At 45.3% G+C, this 20086-nt stretch overlaps 1 protein-coding gene across 1 annotated transcript; it reads right to left on the reverse strand.

Annotated features, from left to right (window-relative positions):
* Positions 1-684: 684 nt before the first annotated feature.
* Positions 685-18296, reverse strand: cog2 (component of oligomeric golgi complex 2). Its single transcript, XM_069179815.1, has 18 exons — positions 18070-18296; positions 15841-16002; positions 14525-14590; positions 13325-13405; positions 12891-12979; positions 11569-11677; positions 10818-10997; positions 10298-10422; positions 9667-9793; positions 9284-9423; positions 6727-6788; positions 6076-6227; positions 5312-5494; positions 4390-4462; positions 3342-3484; positions 2712-2851; positions 1716-1896; positions 685-1058 (listed from the first exon to the last, which is right to left on the reverse strand). The coding sequence occupies exons 1-18, from the start codon at positions 18124-18126 to the stop codon at positions 957-959; spliced, it is 2172 nt and encodes a 723-aa protein (XP_069035916.1). The 5' UTR covers positions 18127-18296; the 3' UTR covers positions 685-956.
* Positions 18297-20086: the final 1790 nt, after the last annotated feature.

Raw genomic sequence — 20086 nt, forward strand, 5'->3', positions numbered from 1 at the left:
CTTACTGACCAGGACAGCTAAACTTCAAATACTTCCTTCTGTGGTTAGGCACCAGGCTGACTCGGGCAAAGCTATGAGTGCGTTTTTATAAAGCAGATCTGAGTACTACTGCAGATCTGCTTGCTTTTTCCAATTGCCTAAGGAGACAGCACTACACTGAGAGAACAGGTAAAGTGTGTGAAACTCAGTAACAGATATGGCACTACAAGTGACAACTAAAGGAAGGATAATAGACTATAAACCTTTGAATAGAAATGTAAAACAAATATCAAGCAAGTTAAAGCAACTAGGGTACTCCTGCACATCTGGATGCAAGATGTGGATTGAAAAGATTTCATGCGGTTTGCTGTTTTATGAACGAAACTCTCAAGAATCACTGTTTTTAACATACTGTAGGCATCTGTTACCACACATGTTCACAACGAGATGAAAACAAACCAAAACTAGAAAAATCAATCCCATAAAAAAGACACGTTGTTTCAAAACAATTTCTCAGAATCCAGAAAAACCATAGAAGGTGGCAAACGATAAGGTACCGAATAAGATGCAGAAACCAAAATAAAAAAAACATACACCTGGAACCTACGGATCTACCCGGACGTCATGACCTGCTTTTCCAATTCTGTTTGACATTTCGACGTTGACAAAACCAGCCCATCTTCTTGAACAAGCAGTGCGAAACACACTGGTGCTGTAAAGGTTTTATTCACGCGATTATACTTTTTCAAATATACAATAATTATTTTTACAGATTGTTTGCTTTTCAAAAGCCTCCCCACTTTCCACCACCACCTCCCAAATGACTTAGCTACATGTGTAAAACGTCTATCGCCCACGACTGTGACAAAGGCAGGAGCAACCGAAAAGTCCGCACGTCCTTCTCAACGTCATCCACACCACAGCAACGCCTCCTCCAACCCCACAGCGCGGTGGAGACCGAAGAGGGCGCCGTCTCCTCAGGGCTGCTGCGATGAAGCCCGATCTCTCGCACCTTGCACCAAATCCAGAAGGGAGGAAAACAGACTAATATCGCTGGTCTGCAAACCCATCTTCTGGATCTGGAACAGAAACAGCAAATTGCATGTCTGGATTATAAAACACATGGGATGGGCTAAGCGACGGCATGGCTTTCATAGCTGCAGCCTAGGTCCTGGGCTCAATTCTGAACTGGGATGCCATCTGTGTGGTGTCTGCATGGTTTTCTCTAGTTGCAATGGTTTTCTTTCACCTAGAACAAGCTGGCGGGGTCCCTTGGTGGCTTAACGTGTGCACATCTCCTGCGATTGTCCAGGGAGCCTTGTGGCTCAGGCCTTCATCATGGGCTCCAGGTTGCAGTAGCCCTTACTAGCCCTTACTTAAGCTGCTTACTGATAACACACTGTTGGGAAAACACATTTCTTTCTGAACATTGAAAATCTTTGCCGGTCTTTCAGACTCTTACAGTGTCCCAGGCCTAATCTGAAACCATGACCTTTCTGGATAAGATTGAATCATATACAGTACTCTGAGCAAGTGAGGAATTTTCCACTGGCTTTGACAGCAGACAACACTTATTATGTCTGCACTTTTGAATACTTTTAGTGTTTTGCAATGTAGTTTTCTAAGCTTAGTTGATTAATGATGCCTATTTGCAAGTCTCAACTGAGTGCACTAGGCAGTGTACAATGGACTTCAGTAGAACTTCCTTGCTACTGTGAGGCGGAACAAGTTCCTACCTGTTCCCCAAAATATTCCACATCCAGGGCCAATTGAAGCCGGATCTTGCCGTCATCTGTGAGGCCTCCATTTGTCTCAGGAACACTTGCAGTGATGGTCTTCCTAGCTTGCTTCAGCCTCTTCAGACTCTCCTCCATTTTCTTCACGGAGCTTAAAACTTCGGCCACCGTTTCGTAGTACCTGTTCAAAAAAAAAAACAAGAAAGGATTCAAAAACAAGGAAAGCTTCAAGTACTTGCATTTTAATTGATACAGTTCACATATAACTGAACTGCTATGAAAAGCTCAATGGTATTGAGGCCCAAAGTAACTACTTTCACTCAAAGCACATTAACAATGTCAGAGATGACACTTAAAGCACATACAGTAAGTGGTGTTACAATAATATTAATCATAGAAAGAAGGGACTCCAGCCTGACTTGGCCAGTACATGTGCTCGCCAGAGCGTAGCCCTAGTGCATATGTTGCAGGTTCGAGTCTGGGTCATGTCACTGTGACCGAGGCTGCACGTTCATTATGATTTGTTCTTCAACAAGAGGATCGGCTACACAGAGCAGGTCTTAGGCATGGTTCCAGAAGATGTTTAATATAGAAAGCTTTTTCAGAAGTATCATCAGGAAGAACTACAATTTTAGAATTAAGAAATGGCAACATTAAATCCATGATCAGTAGATAACTATATTTCCTTTTAGTTCAGGTGGATTCATCTGAGCCCTTTAAGTTATGCTAAAACATCTACAATTTTTAGTTTTTAAAAGTCTTCCCTTCTCACCCAGCGGTATAGGGGGCTATTATAGAGCAGGACATAGAGATAAAACCAAGACATACTGTGGACACCGACTCACAAGCACCTTGTGATTACCACCTTCAGAAGGACCTTGGATCAACAGGCTAACACTTGTAGGATGAAACCGTATGGCTTGTTGATATCAGCCTCTTGCAGTACGCTCATCAACCACATGATATTTCCAGGTTCCATTTTAAACTGAAATCTACCTGCGAGTGCTGTCAGAGAGGGCAACGCGGAACCAGTCCTGAATGATGGAGGGCTTCAGCACATCTTTATAATCACTCTGGAGCTGGTGAAGGGGCTTCAGGGCACTATCCACATAGGGAGATGCTTTTGTGGATACTTCCTGAGGAAAAACAGCCACACCCAGACTTTACGTACAGAAACTGACATAACTGGCATTTCAGCCCAGGCTGTCAGCCTACAGGTGAAAGCAGGTTCTACAAGTGTGATTAAGAGTGAAGCTTTACCAGCAAAGAAAACTATTTTAGACTGGGCCACATGAAATCAAAGCTTGTTGGTTTTTTTCCCCATGTTGCAAATAGGACCTGCTATGCTGTAACAAAAACAAAAAAAGTGTAGAAAAGCCCAGCATTGGTAACCTCAAAGAAAATGTAAAAAGAACACATTTCAATACTGATGTACAAAAATGAAATAATCATAATGAATAAAACAATTAAACACAATAATTGGCACTGCAATTCAAAAGAAACTCCTGGACTATCATCTAGGTAGTCCAAATTCCCACAGAAAAGGAGTGAATTCTGCCTTTCAAAAGTGTCTGTCATGCCCACGTCAGACTGGCTTGGTCCTGCTGCACCTGGTCACGTACTGACCTTGTTTGTTCTGCGGTACAACCTTGGGACTTCGGCCGCACTTTTCAGATAACCATAGCAACTGTCGCTCAAGTGTTGAGTCACTCTGCTGTTGAGAATCGGAATGCAGCCTGACAAAGATGTTCGTGCGTCTGCCAAGGAATCTGTTTGTAAAGAAGAGGGGAGCTTCAGACAGACTTCTTGGCCCAAATACCAACACAGAACGCCTCTTTACAAAAGGCTTCATTTCTGCTGGAATCAAAGTTAATTTGGTTCTATCAATAAGATACTGTATTTGATTCCATGACAATGAATCATGAGGAAATAAAGATTTTAACTAAAATTAGCATTTTCTAATGCACATATTTTGTTGTTTTTAAGCACTACTTCCAAAGACTCCTATAGCATTTCCAATGCTGTTCCTTGCAAAACTCCAAGTTTTCCAATTTTAAGTACCAACAAAGCTCTTAATTAACTTAAGAGTCAATTATCAGCTCAGCCAGAGGAAGACTGGCTGTAGGAAGCCACTGTAGGAAGATGTCTAAAAACCCTGAAGGATCTGTGCTCTTCAAGATCGTAACCAGACACCACGGGATTACACCCATCCTTGTACAACAGACCTGCTCAACTGTAGCTCTTGAAATTCACTTCTTAGCTGCACAGCATTTTAATTATGTTACTAATCTCATAGTGTGTCAGTGAAAATCAGGCAGTGGCAAAACTATGCACTAGAGTGGCATGGAAAGGCTGCAAAGTCAAGCAACTGCTGTTGCACAGAAGACTGACCCCTGCTGGGGAGGCTGGGGCACTGACTGAAACTTTACTAGAGTGTCCCCTTGTGGATACTTTAATAATTAACCAAAAAGGGATTTATGAGGCACAGTATTCCAAAAAACTGGGGGAGCCTTAAGACTTTATCTGACATAGTGATTTCCAAATATGCTGAATATCATATGGACTTCTGCAGAATACTTTAAGTAGCAGTGTAGGTGTAGTGTAACTGTTCTGAAGCTAATGTAGCTCAACCACAATAAGAGTGTTTTATTTAACACAACACAAAAACTCATACCTGAGAGGATTTCAAAGTTAGTGAACCCAATGAGCTCCAGTCGGTGTTTTATCATTTCTGAAAGCTGTGGAATCTATAAAGAGAGGAAATGTGGCTTGGTTAAAAAAAGACCAACATGCCAAAGAACAATGCTTTTAGTCAAGAAGCAAGATATGCTTTCAGTTACACCAGTTACAAGACAGCTACCCACAGCGTCTTCCTAAAGCTCAAAGACTCTAATTTCTAACACTTTCCTAATGCTTCCTTCCACTCAGGCACGGGCATCCATCTACACACACAAAGGATTTCAGTTAGAATATTGTAGAGAATATTGTTTAGTCATCACACCAGGGAAAACATTCTGCTCCAATGGATTCAGTCTAGAGGAGAGCACCCAGGTGCATTCTGGGACTCGAGGGAATGGGATACGCTGATGGGCTGAAAGAACCGAAACTTCTCAGTGCTTAACAGAGGTGACTACGAGAGCTCCTGACACAAGAATTCAAAGTCCTCAAGGACACTGAGAAAGTCAGCCAAGCGCATTTATTCAGAACGAACGCTGATAGACTCACCGGAGGACACATGTGGAAACTAGAAGGAACTGCACTTAAAACCAAGAACAGGAGGCTCTTCTTTACAAAGGATGATGGAACAACCATCCTTTGGTTGAAAGTGACATTGGATACCTATGAACTACCAAATGAGACAGACAAGCTGAAAGGCCTCCTCTCATTTGTAACCTTTTCAATGTTATCATGTGCTATCGTACAGTATATGAAGAAGAACTTTGGGTACAGTTGACTTTAGTGGATTTGTTCACATTTCAATACTACAGGGTCAAACTATGAACAAGTAAAGCAGGAGAAAAGCCCCAGTCGTGGCTCGCAGCAGGAGGAAAACCCCCTTCTGGAGAGCAGGCGGAGAAGCTGTACTGCACTCATACCTGGTCCTGCAGCTTATCCACGTCAGCCACTATGGACACCAGCTGCTGGGCAGACAGTGCTGTTGTAGTGCTGGCCTCGCTCCCTGAGTCCTCCTGGGAGGTCAAGCTGGAGGAGGAAGCCGAGCTGCTCAGGGGCTTTGCCGTGTCCTTATGGGCTTCTGTGACCGCAGTCTTATTCAGCGCCTGCAGCAAAGAAAGGAAGCACCTTGAATGAAGCAGCTACTGTACCGCCCTGCAGCCCGATCTCGCCCGCTCTCAGGAGCTAAGGAAGGCTGTGCATGGACAGCACTGGGGTGAGAGACCTCTAAAGAAACCAGGGAGTGATCAGAAACCATCAGCTGACACTCTGCCCTCAGGACCAGAGTTACCTAATCTATTGACACAGTAGAGTAACCCAGGACACTATGTTGTAAGGCAGGCCATGGTCCCGATTGTCTTAGTCAGGAAAGATCTGCTTTTAAGAGAAGGGAGGTACTGAGAAGTACAGGTAGGGTGGCCTTCCTAAACCTCGGTCTTAATTTAATATTCAAAGAATCTCACTGCTCCACTTGAAGTGCTGTACAGTGGGGCTGCTGGAGCCTCGGGGTGGAACAGGTGGGTGCCCTCCTACGTGTATGGCACCTTGGAAATAGCAGCAGCAATAATAATCCTCTTCTCACAGCTACTACTATCAGCTACACCGCTACTACCGCAGACTCCATCGCTCTGCACGCATCGGCTCGCGTTACCGTCCTGGAGAATCGTCTGCGGACAGGAGGACTCACCTCGCCCAGGAACGTCGAGTACCGGGACAGCAGCTGAAGGGTGAGCTTCCAGAAGCGGTGGGCCAGCAGGGGCAGGTAGACCCTTTCCGCCCAGCACTTCAGCAGGCTGGTCCACAGGACCTGGGAGGCCAGCAGGCGATACGGGCTTCCAGCTGCACAGGGAACCAGGGAGAGAGGCCAGAGTTACAGCCCCAGACACCAGCGTGACCGAAACCCCCAGCAACACACACAGGGGTAAGAGCAGAAGATCACACGACCTCAGAAACACCATTCCCTTCTCTTTGTTCTACAGGCTGTGGGAAAGAGTGCTGCACTGGGCTGTTCAGGATATTGGAATTTGTGAACAAGTGTATGTTTAATTATCATTCTTTCATACTCGCGTAATAACCTCTCAACATTCTCTGGGCTTGAATATAATCTTTACGTTTTGACACAAGGATTTGATGAAGGGGCAGAACTCTCTCTTCATTCTCTGAAATGATTTCTCTCTCTCTGGCTTGAAGACCCAGTCTCCTCCGACGGACAGAACTGTTTCCCTCAATCCCTGTACGATTTCTGGGCCACTCTCTCCTGCAGGGTGGAGGGCTGAGGGTCTTGACTGCCAGGTTTAATACAAACAGAATAAATCTCCTTGGCACAGCTGCAGCTTACATGGTGCTTCTTGAAGGCCTTCTGACATTGCAGACTCCAGGCTCCCTGCGATCTCCTTAAACCTGAGAGAGAAACCACACCAGCCGTTACGTGACGTTCCACACTCTGCTAGCGGAGCATACTGCACCACAACACGAGAAGAAAGTTTACACAAATATCTGGCCTGTGACTCGCTGGGCTGTGAAGATTTTGCTAAAAACTCCCTGCTTTCAAAATGTTCGTTTTCTTGTGCACCTGTTCGTGTTTCACCATGATATATTTGTGATACGATGCTTATTTCTAGATCGCATCAATAAAGTTTCTACTATTTGGAAAAGACAAACAGATAAATAGATTTCCGAACCCGAATAATATTCCATTTTGTACCTGAACTTGCTCCTCCGTAACAGATAAGAATTACTGGAATAAAATTCACTTCCTGCCCTGTCCCCAGTCAGTGTATTCTCAAAGGTCATGTTAATGATTGGGATCCAACTCCGGGGTCACTGTACTTGAACAGATGGTCATTTTCTTAGTAGGGCTTTAAAATGAACACATTTTGGGGACCAGACCATGATTGCCAAGACCATTCTGGGACCCACCCCAGACCAATTTGGGTCTTTGATTCAAGTTATACGCTATCATGTATTGAATCCTCACTTTGGTGTACATAGTGTAAAATTTACTAACAGGTCGTGTTGTTATTTGAGAAGGTAAAGCCGGTGCATGTTTTGTATACAGTGAAGAGAAGAACAGATTGCAAAATAAACAAAAAGGGTTCCATCTGGGTTATAAATTAATACAGCACACATACAAATAGTTCATTATTCATATATTGCATAATGCACTACAGCAAGAGGAATGGAAAAGTAACAGAAAGTAGCTCTCAGTGAGGCATTTCCCTGAAATTGACTTTATTTTGCAAAACACACAAAACCCACGTAAGTCAGTCTGGTGTGCAAACAGTGTGGGTGATCACAGTGAAAATCAACAAAACCTTCACGTTGCCTCTAGGACGATCAATAGGCTCGATGGCACTGAGAGTTTTTTTCAGTACGCTTAAATGTTGCAATCCCAGCAATCACTCCACTGATGGCAACACACTCCTAAACCCTGAGATCCCATCTTGTGAATTCCCCCTTCTTTTTGAGGCACCTCTGTACCTTATCTGCTGTAACTGTGCATAATGTTAATTCATTAATAAAATGACTGTTTTTTAGCCTTTGAGCTTACTTAATATTCAATTATAAAATGCTCAAGCAGGTACTCTATCTAGGAGTGCATGCCATTATAACTGCATTAGCTGTATTAGCTGTGATAAGTAATGTGCACTTCTGAAAGGAGAAGCTGAACCTCAAGTGGGAACAGTTCTCTTGTTCAATGGTGTTGTAAGCATGCATTTCGGCAAATTGTAGACAGCAAATAACTAAGTTACAACTCTGTCATAAACAAGTTGCGATAAGGTGCTTCCTGTTTCATTGGAATTGATATAACCATCCGTTCTCCAGTGTCCTTCGGTGGCAGGGATCCTTTGTGAAAAATTCCACACAAAGGGAAGAATTTCCACAAAGTTTGGCTGCTTCCGAGAAATCCTGATTCACAGATGCCAAAGTACATCAGCCTGATAATGACTCTCATAAGGGAGGTAAACAGCAGGGAAGCACATGATGCAAGCTCAACAGAGCAGCTGGCTGCGGTGAGATGGGGTTAAGAGACCTATGGTCACCGGAAGGCAGTATCTAAGCAAGGCCTGTATTCATTTACTCTGCCTTGGCACCGAAAAATACTGTATTTAATTTCAAATTCTCAACAACACCTGTCAATTCACACTACTGAAAAACCCTGAGAGGTTTATTTAGTCTCGATCAATAATGCCTTCAAAAGCCCTTACAGAACTAACACCTTTCAACTCAATACACACTTATGTGTAAAATGTTACGATTTTGTTTGGATTTAGTCAAATAAGAAAGCTCAAGTCGAAGCTCAGTTCTTCACAAGGATGAGGAAGTTCAAACAACTGCATTTTACAAGCTCTGTCTCTGAAGTCAAACTAAACCTGAAACAGGAGGACAGATTAGGCACAAACCCAAGTCTGGCTCTCTTTCCAAGCCAATCATTTCTAGACTACAATTGAGCCTCTTCCCCCTTTCAACTGGGCGCAGAAAAAAGACAAACATGTTACTGTGTCTTCCAAACGCAGGCCAAGCACATCTAACCAGAATGTCGATCGAAAGAAAACTCATTTTCAGCTGGAAAAAAAAAATCACTTTCACTAGTGTGGGTTCACTTCAGCAGAAATAAAACATGAATGCCGCTGCTTTTCCAAAGAAAGTTTCAATATATACAATTTCATTTTTAGTAATTGCAAATTAGTTTTTTTTTTCTTCCTCTATGCCTTTGACAAGCCGAGACGCAGCATTCTGAAAGAAGGGAAACGAGATTTAGGAACAATCTGAAAATATGCTCATGAGTCATTAAATCTAACAGCTTGGCAGCTCATCCAGTGCGCAGGAACAGGTGGGGTGTCGTCCACACACAGCCTCTTTGCAGGTGGAGCATTAGAAATCATGCTACTGACCTGAGCTGGAAGTAGACGGGCAGGTTCCACTTATTGTGAAAGCTCTGGTATGAAGGGTGTGCTCGCAGCCTCTTCACACTGGCCTGAGAGCCACACTGACGCTCGAATTTCCGCACAAACTCCATGCTGACGCTGTATTTCTGGAAAATTGAGAAGATTTCGAACAGTGATCTTGCGCTGCTGGGATTGGACATAGCTAGATTTAAAAGCTGCATCAGACGTTGCTCTTGGTCTGCCAAGCGGGTGGCTTAATTTCCAATTTAGTTTTTAACCCTCGAGCCTGCAAAGCGAAGAGCACAGCATCCTTTGGGAACAGAAGAGCCTACTCTCCACCTGGTCTACCTGGAAATTCTCACACGGCACTCGGGGCTTGTCAATTTTACCTCGTAAAAAGCATCAGGGTTCCCCGGATTGAAGAGAGAGGGGAGCCGCTCCTCCAGAGCTTTTACAATTTCTGGCCAAACCGAGTTCACCATGAAGTCATACCCTGGAACTATATCAGCTTTATCACTGGAAAGAAAGACAAGTCCAATTCATTCAATGAACAGAAAGTAAAGCAAATGCAATGTAATCAAGGCCAATCTCAGCATCACCCATTTTAAATATTCATATACAAACACCATGATCCATGAAAGAATTCTATTAAAAACTGCATTGATGGGTGATGTCCTAGAAATGTTCATAGCTAACTGCTGGGACAAGCTCCTGTTATAAAACCTCATTAATCACCTGCTGAATGAACCAGCATGATCAGCCCACAGGTTGTGAGTCACGGTCTTGAACTGTTTTCATGGCTCCCCAGTAACAGGCCCACCTTGTCACTGCTTTTCACCGCCTGACAAGCCACAGCTGAAACTGGGAGTCCTCATTCAGAGGCACCACGCCCGCAGTCCGCGCAGCGTTGCCTGACGGCTTTCAGAATCGTCCATCACGACCAGAATACCAACCCTGGCTGGCGAACAACAAGCCGCAACTTCTCGCGGGGTGACCGACCGACCGAGAAATACCCCCTACCTCGAAATGGCACCCCCGGTCACTTCTCGGAGCAGTCGGCAGTGATGTGGCACAAACTCGAGGAGCTTTCCGTACACTGTCTGCAGACCGCTGGGATGCGACTGGACAAACTGTTCGACTATGACCTACGCAAGAACATAGGGATGTTGAAATCTTTCCAGCACCCCGACAGTTTTCCCCACCTCCTTCTGCGTTTATATCAGCCTCCGTTCACCTGGCCCAGATTCCAGGTCCGCCTGCATTCTGCTCTGCCCATTGCTGAGGTAGGTTAGCCACGGGTGCATCACCTGTGTGCTAAACCTGCTCATATTAATGCGGCAGGGCTCTGGAAAAAACAACAACTTTATTTTCCATCCAGGCTTTGAGGAAACCACTCCTAGTTTTGAGGTGTAGTGTTTTGTTATTTACCCCTTGTTTTCCCCATTAAAAAAAAAAGGTTTAATTGTACGAGGGAAGTGAAAGCTCTTGGCTGTGCAGTTGTCTTTCGCGGTGCGGCGCGGCTCTCAGAGACGGGCCTCACCTCATCCACATACGGCTTGACCAGCACCTGCCCCACCAGGGCCTCGGCGTCCCTGGTCTTGTCTATGGTGGCGTACGTCCTCAGACAGAGGCGCACGATGGCGATGTTAGACGTCTGCAGGCCCTCCAGCAGCATCCCCTCCAGAGACTGCTGGAGCATGGCGGTGATCCCCGCGATCCGCTGTCGAGACAAAACTCCCCTCCCTCAACTGCTGAGCACACAGGCGCTACGGCGCACACCTCGTATTTCGACACGCGTGCGAGAATAAAGGAGGAATGAACCAAAGCACTGCGACATAGCACTTTTACTTCAGCCTACCGTCTAGTCTTTAAATACCTCAAGAGTAACGCATGAACACAGAATTTAGACAGTGGTATTTTTATCTTCAATTTCAGATATGGGCTTGGGAGCACTTTCTTGGAAAACCTCCTAATATTTGGGATGGGGAAAACAATGTTACCTGGAGCAATAACAGGGAGTAACACAAGCCACAGGACAAACTACTGGATCAGGGTTTGACATTTGAAAGGATTTTTTAAATGATTTTTCATTGGAACTGGAAGTAATTTTTTCACTGCCTCTGAAGTGGAGGAGGATCATTTATCTGGTGTCCGTTCTGGCAGCTGCTCACAAGCGCCCTGCCCTCTTACTGGGGGTCTGGAAAGACACTCTCTCTTGCACTGGCTTCTGGTCATCTCGGGGGGGGGTCCGCATCATTACTGCTGCTTTAAAGACTGCGGCGGTCACTCACAGGTCGCACTTTGTCCAGCAAGGGCATCCCCTTGCTCTGCACCGCGTGGAACTGCAGCTGGTTGAACTCGGTGGCAATCCGCTCCAGAACTTGTCCCGCCAGGAGGGGGCTGCAAAACAGGAGCGTGGTCACTCTGTGCCAAGTCAATATGACAGCAACAGCAACAACTAGCTGGGCAGCCAAGGGCTATGACTTTAAAAAAAATTATAGAGAAATATTCCCAGTATCCGGAGTGTAGCAGATGGTTTTCCTTCCTGAATTATACAATTATACATAATTCACTTCCTTCCAGGCAAAATGAAGCCAGTCTGGAAAAAGCTTCAAATATTCCCTGAAAGACTGTACCACTATACTTTTACGAACCCGGGATGGTGCATAAGCCCCTCACATATTATAATGAACACCTCCCAAGGGCGGAGGAGGTGGCTCTGTGGCTAAGGATCTGTGCCTGTGGCTGGAAGGTTGATGGTTCAAATCCCGCGGCTGGCAGAGGAATCCTACTCCGTTGGGCCCCTGAGCAAGGCCCTTCACCCCAACTGCTCCAGGGGCGCCGTACAATGGCTGACCCTGTGCTCTGACCCCGGGCTCTCTCCCTGGCTGTGTGTCTCATGGAGAGCAAGCTAGGGTATGCGAAAAGATAATTCCTAACGCAAGAAATTGTGAAGGGTTAATAAAGTGATGTTATTATTATTATTATTATTATATTATTATTAAAACAGTGTGAACCGGATAGATGATCAAATTCAAAGCATTAAAAAAAATTGAAATACACCGTTTCAACACCAACTGTAGAAAATCGTCAAAGATCTTTAACACCAAGCTTAAATAAAAAAAGCATGATGTGAATTAACAGGCCTTGCTCGGTGTTGCAGCTGAGGCAGTGAATTTATGGCTCTCTACCGCCCTCTTGTGACAAGAAGTGCTGCTGACATGGAAAAGAGAGGGAGTTGAACGGAAAGCAGCTCTACTAAGATAGAGATAGATAATACTTTATTAATCCCGTAGGGAAATTGATGTGTTACAGCAGTCCAGCTCAAGACAAGCAAAACAGACATCAGAATAGTTATAAAACAAAAGACAAACAAAATAAATAAAAATAAATAAATACATAGGTGTGTGCAAAATGTGCTGATCATAGTCACTGTACAATGATGCAGATTCCCCTTCTGCACAGCTTTGTTTTTCAGCCCGATTTACTTGATATTGGAAGCGCTGACAAGGACAGTCATAAACGTCAAACTCCAGAAATTGTTTGAGTCTCATCTGGCTTGCAGGAAGCTCGAAGGTATCATATGACGACAGCTGCAGTACACGAGACTCACCTGTTTGCGTCTTTGGAGTTTTGAGAGTTGAGGATTTTTTCAATCTTCTCAACTGACCGGACAACTTGGATGAGCCTCAAGACACACATCTTATAAAAAAAATAAATTAAAAATGAAAAACAATTGAGCTATAATGGAGGAAGATGTACTAACACTTAAAAACATAATTGTCTATTAAAAGTGAGCAAATTCACAAATGAGTGATCATTAAGATAGACCAGATATCATACTAGAAGTGCCCCAAAAGTAACCATATATATTGCATGTATTTTTAAGACAGTCCAATAATGTCACATAATCTGCCCCCAGATAAACAACAACAAAATTGAAGCAGGAGAAAAGGATGGTGGGTTCTCTCACGACACCCATATAAGTATAATGAATGCAGTCAGAATTATATTTTTTTCTGAGCTGAGTGTACACCACAAACCTACCTTTTTTCTCTGTATATCATCTTGTTTCGATAACCGGTCATCTATGGCTTGAATAACTTCACTCACAGATGATCGCAGGCTCTTTAAAATCAAGGACATTTACACAGTAAATTATGCTGCATACAAATGACTCACTGATGCAATTACAATGCTGCCTGAAAGCCAACGCCATTTAGCAAATTATATCCTTAGAATCAGGAATGGCACATTAGTGGGTTTTTCTTAACATGAAGGATAAGAGGCATGGTAATTTTTACATTTTGTCCAATTTTTCCAGGATGTTTCTAGAATGTTTAGTGGTTTGATGTCATGCATGCAGTGAGAGACACTGAAAAGGTCACTGCAGAAAACTGCCCATTTATTAATACCAGCTTTCCGTACAGAACGGTTTACGTGATGTTGTCTGCTGGTCTTTCAGATTGTTTCGCTGTCTGTCACTGAAAATAAAAAACTTGGGAGGACAGCCGAATATTGCCAAACCCTGCTCCATTAAAACGAGCATACTATCACATCCGGTCAAGCAGCACAAAACCACATAACAAAGTAAGAGCAGCACAAATTAAAAGCCCCAAATCCTCTATTTACAAAGCAAAATGTATGCTGTGTTACATCCTGCTTATCCTGATTATTCTGTTTCAAAGACAGAGCTGGTAGCGGGCTGTGACTGCCCATCTCCAAGCTGATTCACTTTGGATATTTTGTTACTGTATAGCCCGGGTTTTGTGCTTCCTGCGATTAGATGACCAAGGGATGTTCTGTTATAACCGTGCATGCAAATAAATACATGTGCAAATTCTGATCCTGATGAATGATTTGTAGAAAAAAAGACATCTGCGCCCAATTGACCATTAATAGTTTCCTCCCAAATCGGATCCATAGGTAACACTTAACATGTAATGGGGAATCCTACAGTCAAAGGAGGGTATGTACAGTATGCATTAGCTGAAAACAAAATCCAAGTACTTCTCTTAAACAAGAACATTTAAGGAAATGGACATTTATATATTCTAAATATAAAAAGTATTACTATTCCGAACAAACTAATTCAACGGACCAGACAAGAAACAGTAGTGACAGGAGTTTTCTATGGATGTTTGTCTTAAACTCCTAGACACAGTGTGCAGAATTTGTGTTGAGAAACCCCCAGTTTGTCCTGAGAAAACAAAAGTAAAAAGTGAAGCAGACACACTGGAAACATACCAGCACCTCTTCTCGTAACTGGCCCAGGGGGACTGTGAGCTGGTTGAGGGCTTTATCCATTCCAACCTGAAATAAAGAACAGGATAGAGACAACTGCTCAAGGTGCAGCTCTGGCTTTAAGAGTAACTTATTCAATCAAAACTGCAGCCTGCTCTGCACTACAAACCTATTACAATCACACCTGTACAGTTACAACACCTGGAGCTCCCTAAGGTCATGAGAAATGTGATAAGCCTGTCTAAAGAGCAAAGAGTGGGGTTCCCCAAAAAAGGCAGTATTCTCATCACCTTGAACCATTTGTGAATCTTTACAGTACATAGCTCAGATCCTGACGGACCTGAAGATAATTTTAACATCTATAAAGAATGAACTAATTCCTCAAATCTCATTGAACTCAGATTCAGGCAAGAGGTGTGTGTTCATACAAAGGGTGGCTGTCTGTCTGATTTGATTCACAGCAGATGGAATGAATGGGATGAAACTTGAAACTAGTGGTGAGCTGATGCAAATATATGCAGGAATCTGCCATTTATTAGCAAATGGGCATACTTCATAACACCAGCGGGATAATGGTGAAACTTCAATGCAAAAGCATTCTCCATAAGAAAAGGAAGTATAATCAAAGTCAAATTTGCATTACTTGTTGAAATGCAATATAAATATTACAGAATTGCAACAATGTCACTATGTCCACACAGGTTTTAAGCATATGAATAACGATATAATAATAATTGCTAACACTTATATAGCGCTTTTCTGGACACTCCACTCAAAGCGCTTTACAGGTAATGGGGATCCCCTCCACCACCACCAGTGTGCAGCCCCACCTGGATGATGCGACGGCAGCCATAGTGCGCCAGAACGCTCCCCACACACCAGCTCTCAGTGGGGAGGAGAGCAGAGTGATGACGCCAGTTCAGAGATGGGGATTATCAGGAGGCCATGATTGATAAGGGCCGATGGGAAATTTGGCCAGGACGCCAGGGTAACACCCCCACTCTATTTGAGAAACACTCTAGGATTTTGAATGACCACAGAGAGTCAGGACCTCGGTTTTATGTCCCATCTGAAGGACGGCACCTTCTTACAGTGCAGTGTCCCCGTCACGATCCTGGGGCATTAGGACCACACAGACCGCAGGGTGAGCGCCCCCTGCTGGCCCCCACTAACACCTCTTCCAGCAGCAACTTCAGTTTCCCCAGGAGGTCTCCCCTCCAGGTACTGGCCAGCCTCATGGCTGCTGGCGACGCGCGGGACGAGCGGTTAGGCCGCGGGACACACGGACGCGCGGCGGCGGCGGCGGCACAGGGGCTCACCAGGTTGGTGGAGAGGTTAACGAAGTCGGCGTAGTCCTTGTTGATGAGCTCCACCATGGCGGTCTTGAGCAGCTTGTAGTAGAGCTCCAGGTCCTCCCGCAGCTGCTCCAGCTGCACCCGCCGGCGGCAGTCCGCCACGAAGCGGTCCACGTCGAAATCCTCCTGGGGCGGAGCGAGCAGGCGGCTGTCAGGCACGACCCACCCGCTTTCTAACCACTCCTTCCAATTCAGGGCCCAGCTAGCCAGGGGCGCCAGGCAGGGCACCCCCTGGACAGGACGCCAGTCCATCGCAGGGCAGACCCACAGACAGGCACACTCACGCCAGGGGCGCCAGGCGGGGTACCCCCTGGACAGGACGCCAGTCCATCGCAGGGCAGACCCACAGACAGGCACACTCACGCCAGGGGCGCCAGGCGGGGTACCCCCTGGACAGGACGCCAGTCCATCGCAGGGCAGACCCACAGACAGGCACACTCACGCCAGGGGCGCCAGGCGGGGTACCCCCTGGACAGGACGCCAGTCCATCGCAGGGCAGACCCACAGACAGGCACACTCACGCCAGGGGCGCCAGGCGGGGTACCCCCTGGACAGGACGCCAGTCCATCGCAGGGCAGACCCACAGACAGGCACACTCACGCCAGGGGCGCCAGGCGGGGTACCCCCTGGACAGGACGCCAGTCCATCGCAGGGCAGACCCACAGACAGGCACACTCACGCCAGGGGCGCCAGGCGGGGTACCCCCTGGACAGGACGCCAGTCCATCGCAGGGCAGACCCACAGACAGGCACACTCACGCCAGGGGCGCCAGGCGGGGTACCCCCTGGACAGGACGCCAGTCCATCGCAGGGCAGACCCACAGACAGGCACACTCACGCCAGGGGCGCCAGGCGGGGTACCCCCTGGACAGGACGCCAGTCCGTCGCAGGGCAGACCCACAGACAGGCACACTCACGCCAGGGGCGCCAGGCGGGGTACCCCCTGGACAGGACGCCAGTCCTTCGCAGGGCAGACCCACAGACAGACACACTCACGCCAGGGGCGCCAGGCGGGGTACCCCCTGGACAGGACGCCAGTCCATCGCAGGGCAGACCCACAGACAGGCACACTCACGCCAGGGGCGCCAGGCAGGGTACCCCCTGGACAGGACGCCAGTCCATCGCAGGGCAGACCCACAGACAGGCACACTCACGCCAGGGGCGCCAGGCGGGGTACCCCCTGGACAGGACGCCAGTCCGTCGCAGGGCAGACCCACAGACAGGCACACTCACGCCAGGGGCGACAGTCCCAGAAGCCAATTACCCTACCAGCATGCATTTGGACTGGGGGAGGAAACTGGAGCACTCAGAGCCACACAAACATGGGGGAGAACATGCAGACTCCACACAGACAGCCCCCCCCGGACCCCAGCACATCAAGGCCGCAATGCTAACCACTGTGTCGCACATAACTTTACACTATGAAACAAAACGAAATACTAGAATTACATAACATAATGAAATTTAAAAAAACCTTTACATTATTGGAAAGTATGTAGTCCTACTAATTACCGCAAGGTGCCAGAAATGACCAGAAACTTAGTTCAAATAAACCGCGATAAAATTAAAATAATCAACTGTACTGTAGTATCAACGACAGAAACCTTCAAAAAGAATAATAGAGAAGTTTAGGCCGTTTTTTGTGTGCTCATACTATTCGTTTGGCATAGTGTATTTAGCTTATACAATTTACTATACTATACAACAATGTTGTTGTGGCATTAAAGTCTGATCTTATTGCGGAGTATTTCTGCTGCTCTGTGATAATATTGCGGCGCTTCATAGTCATTAGTGTGACCACGAAATTCAGAGCAGGTGCCACTAGGATTGAAAGAGTCACTTCCCGAAGACATGGGCTATCCCTACCGCATTTCACGCCACAGCTCAAGAAGACATGATGCTTATTAGCAACCAAACTCAGCCTTGCACTGCTGTCTGCAGAACGGGTTCTTCTAAATGGGGAAACAGTTCATTTAAATGTAATAATCACTTGACACAGCGAGGTAAAAGGGGCAGATATTCTCATTAAGCGCGGTTAAAATCTAAACTTTTCCTATGTCAGAAATCAGTTCAGAGGGTCATCTCCTCTCCGTTTTGTACGTCAGCCGCAATTTCTCTTACAAAACGACGTTATCCTCATTTATAGAAGTGCACAGTTCACCTCCAAGCCACACTTAATTCGACTATTTCCTACCTTCATAAACTCGTCTTTGTCAAAGCAAAGCGTGTCGGGTCCCTTCGGGAGGTTCATCTTGCTCCTTGCGATGAACCTAAATATGCAAAAAAAAAATCTGGTTTGCACTAAGAACAATCCTCGAATACTACTGCATCACATAGCGATTTTTTAAAACCCAGCTAAGGGAAATAAATAACACTTCCACCAACATGGCATTTCTAAGCACCACAGAGTCCGCAATGAGCGCCAAGAGCGTCCTCAAAGCTGAACGCGTGGCGCCGCCCTCAGGATACCGAGCGAAATACAGGCGAACCTAAATTAGTAAGGAATGAATATTGCGTGCCCATGGTGTCCTAATTCTGTTTTATAGCACCGCCACTCACCCCCAGTTTTAGGAAATATACTCTCTTCCTAAAAGAATACCGACGCTACTATACATTACACAAACGTTTAACACGAAGGCTAACATTCTTTATTCTTAGTAACTTTATAACTGAACGTACCGCACATACTAAGCGCAAAACGCCTTTTTAATTTTTAATACAACTATAAGATTCCCTGAAATAACTTTTATTATTTAAGTATTAATCCCTGTTGGAAGGCTCTCATAAAATATATATCATCACAAGCATAAATGACAAAATCTGCTATTCTTTTGTGATGCAAAGAGTATCCAGGGCTTCCGGTCTTTTGAATCTTAAGGACTGCTCTGTCCAGGATGTGTTCAAAGGAGCAGGGCTTTGACGAGGGTGGCAGAAACACCCCATTAGTCATAACACCACCATTCTTTATAATACACCACCACTCTGCACCACTAATACGGTCACTTGAATCCTATGTATGTCCTCGAAACGACGAGATAACTCGCTTCTTCGTCGCAAATACAGACGACTTTTTGTTTCAGGTTTCGTCGTGTTCAATGGAACTATCAAAAGCGTCGTTTGTAGTTGCCTTCATGAGCTTTGTTCTTGACTTGCTTCTGTATTTGCAGTCCGCTTTAAAAACTCAGCTTCGGTCATGAGCTAATCAACAGTGGCTGTCCTGTGCCAGTATCGTTATGATAAATATTTGATTTCTGAACTGTGTCCGGGATCCCAGTCGACAAAGCGGGACCAGTTATGCAAAGTGCCGCACTTAACAGCGTAGTAGGTCCATCGGTGTAAAATGAGATTATCGGTAATATTGAATCACTTTTAATACAATGAAAGTGTCAGTTAAAAAGACTGCATTGCTATATTGTTGTACAATCATGCTATTGCTGATTATTTATTACGTCACTTGTGACATCATGTGACACAGTTCACTATATGATCAGAGCCTCGCTGCAGAGGTTAGAATTGTGAAAAGCAGCTCGACTCCATGTGATAGGAAACAGCAGAGCCATGCTATTTACTGTATGTAAATATTGTACTAAGACACATTGCAAACACAACTGGGTTATACTGGGATAGAGAGACATACAGGGGTGTCTACTAGGGTATTTAATCTTCATATCACAGATGACAGATTAGTCTCCTACATACAGTAGTGGGGTTTTTTATTCTATTTGCTTTCAGTGTTTTAAAACTTTAACTAAAGGGTGTGTTTAACTAGAGCTGCCTTGCTTGAGAAAAAGGCTTTATTTGCCAAACCTACCTCCAGAATAAAATCAGAATTCTCCGGCCGCCCTTACATGTATTATTAAAATGAAACCTTACATTTTAAATATTTTCTGCATCATTATGAATATCGACCACAGCACAATAATTGAATTCTGAAGTTGTACTTCCGAGAAACGAGTAAAGGCTTCGCCTTTTTTTCCCCTAAATTCATATTTTTAAGGAGTGATTGAGTTACTTCTGATAACCCGAAGTGATGAACAGTGCCGGTGATGGTCGGTCCTTTATCGCGCAACTCAACAGGCTCCAGCACATCTAGAATCAACTGTTTTGCAGGTTTACAGATTTGACGTCGATTTCACGGAACTGCCCTATTGGAGAAGATGTGAAGAAGCCGGTCAGGTGATCGGTGCAGAAAGCCGGGGATTTATTGAGTC

Source organism: Lepisosteus oculatus, chromosome 17 (genome assembly GCF_040954835.1).
Source record: "Lepisosteus oculatus isolate fLepOcu1 chromosome 17, fLepOcu1.hap2, whole genome shotgun sequence".
Taxonomy (NCBI): Eukaryota; Metazoa; Chordata; class Actinopteri; order Semionotiformes; family Lepisosteidae; genus Lepisosteus; species Lepisosteus oculatus.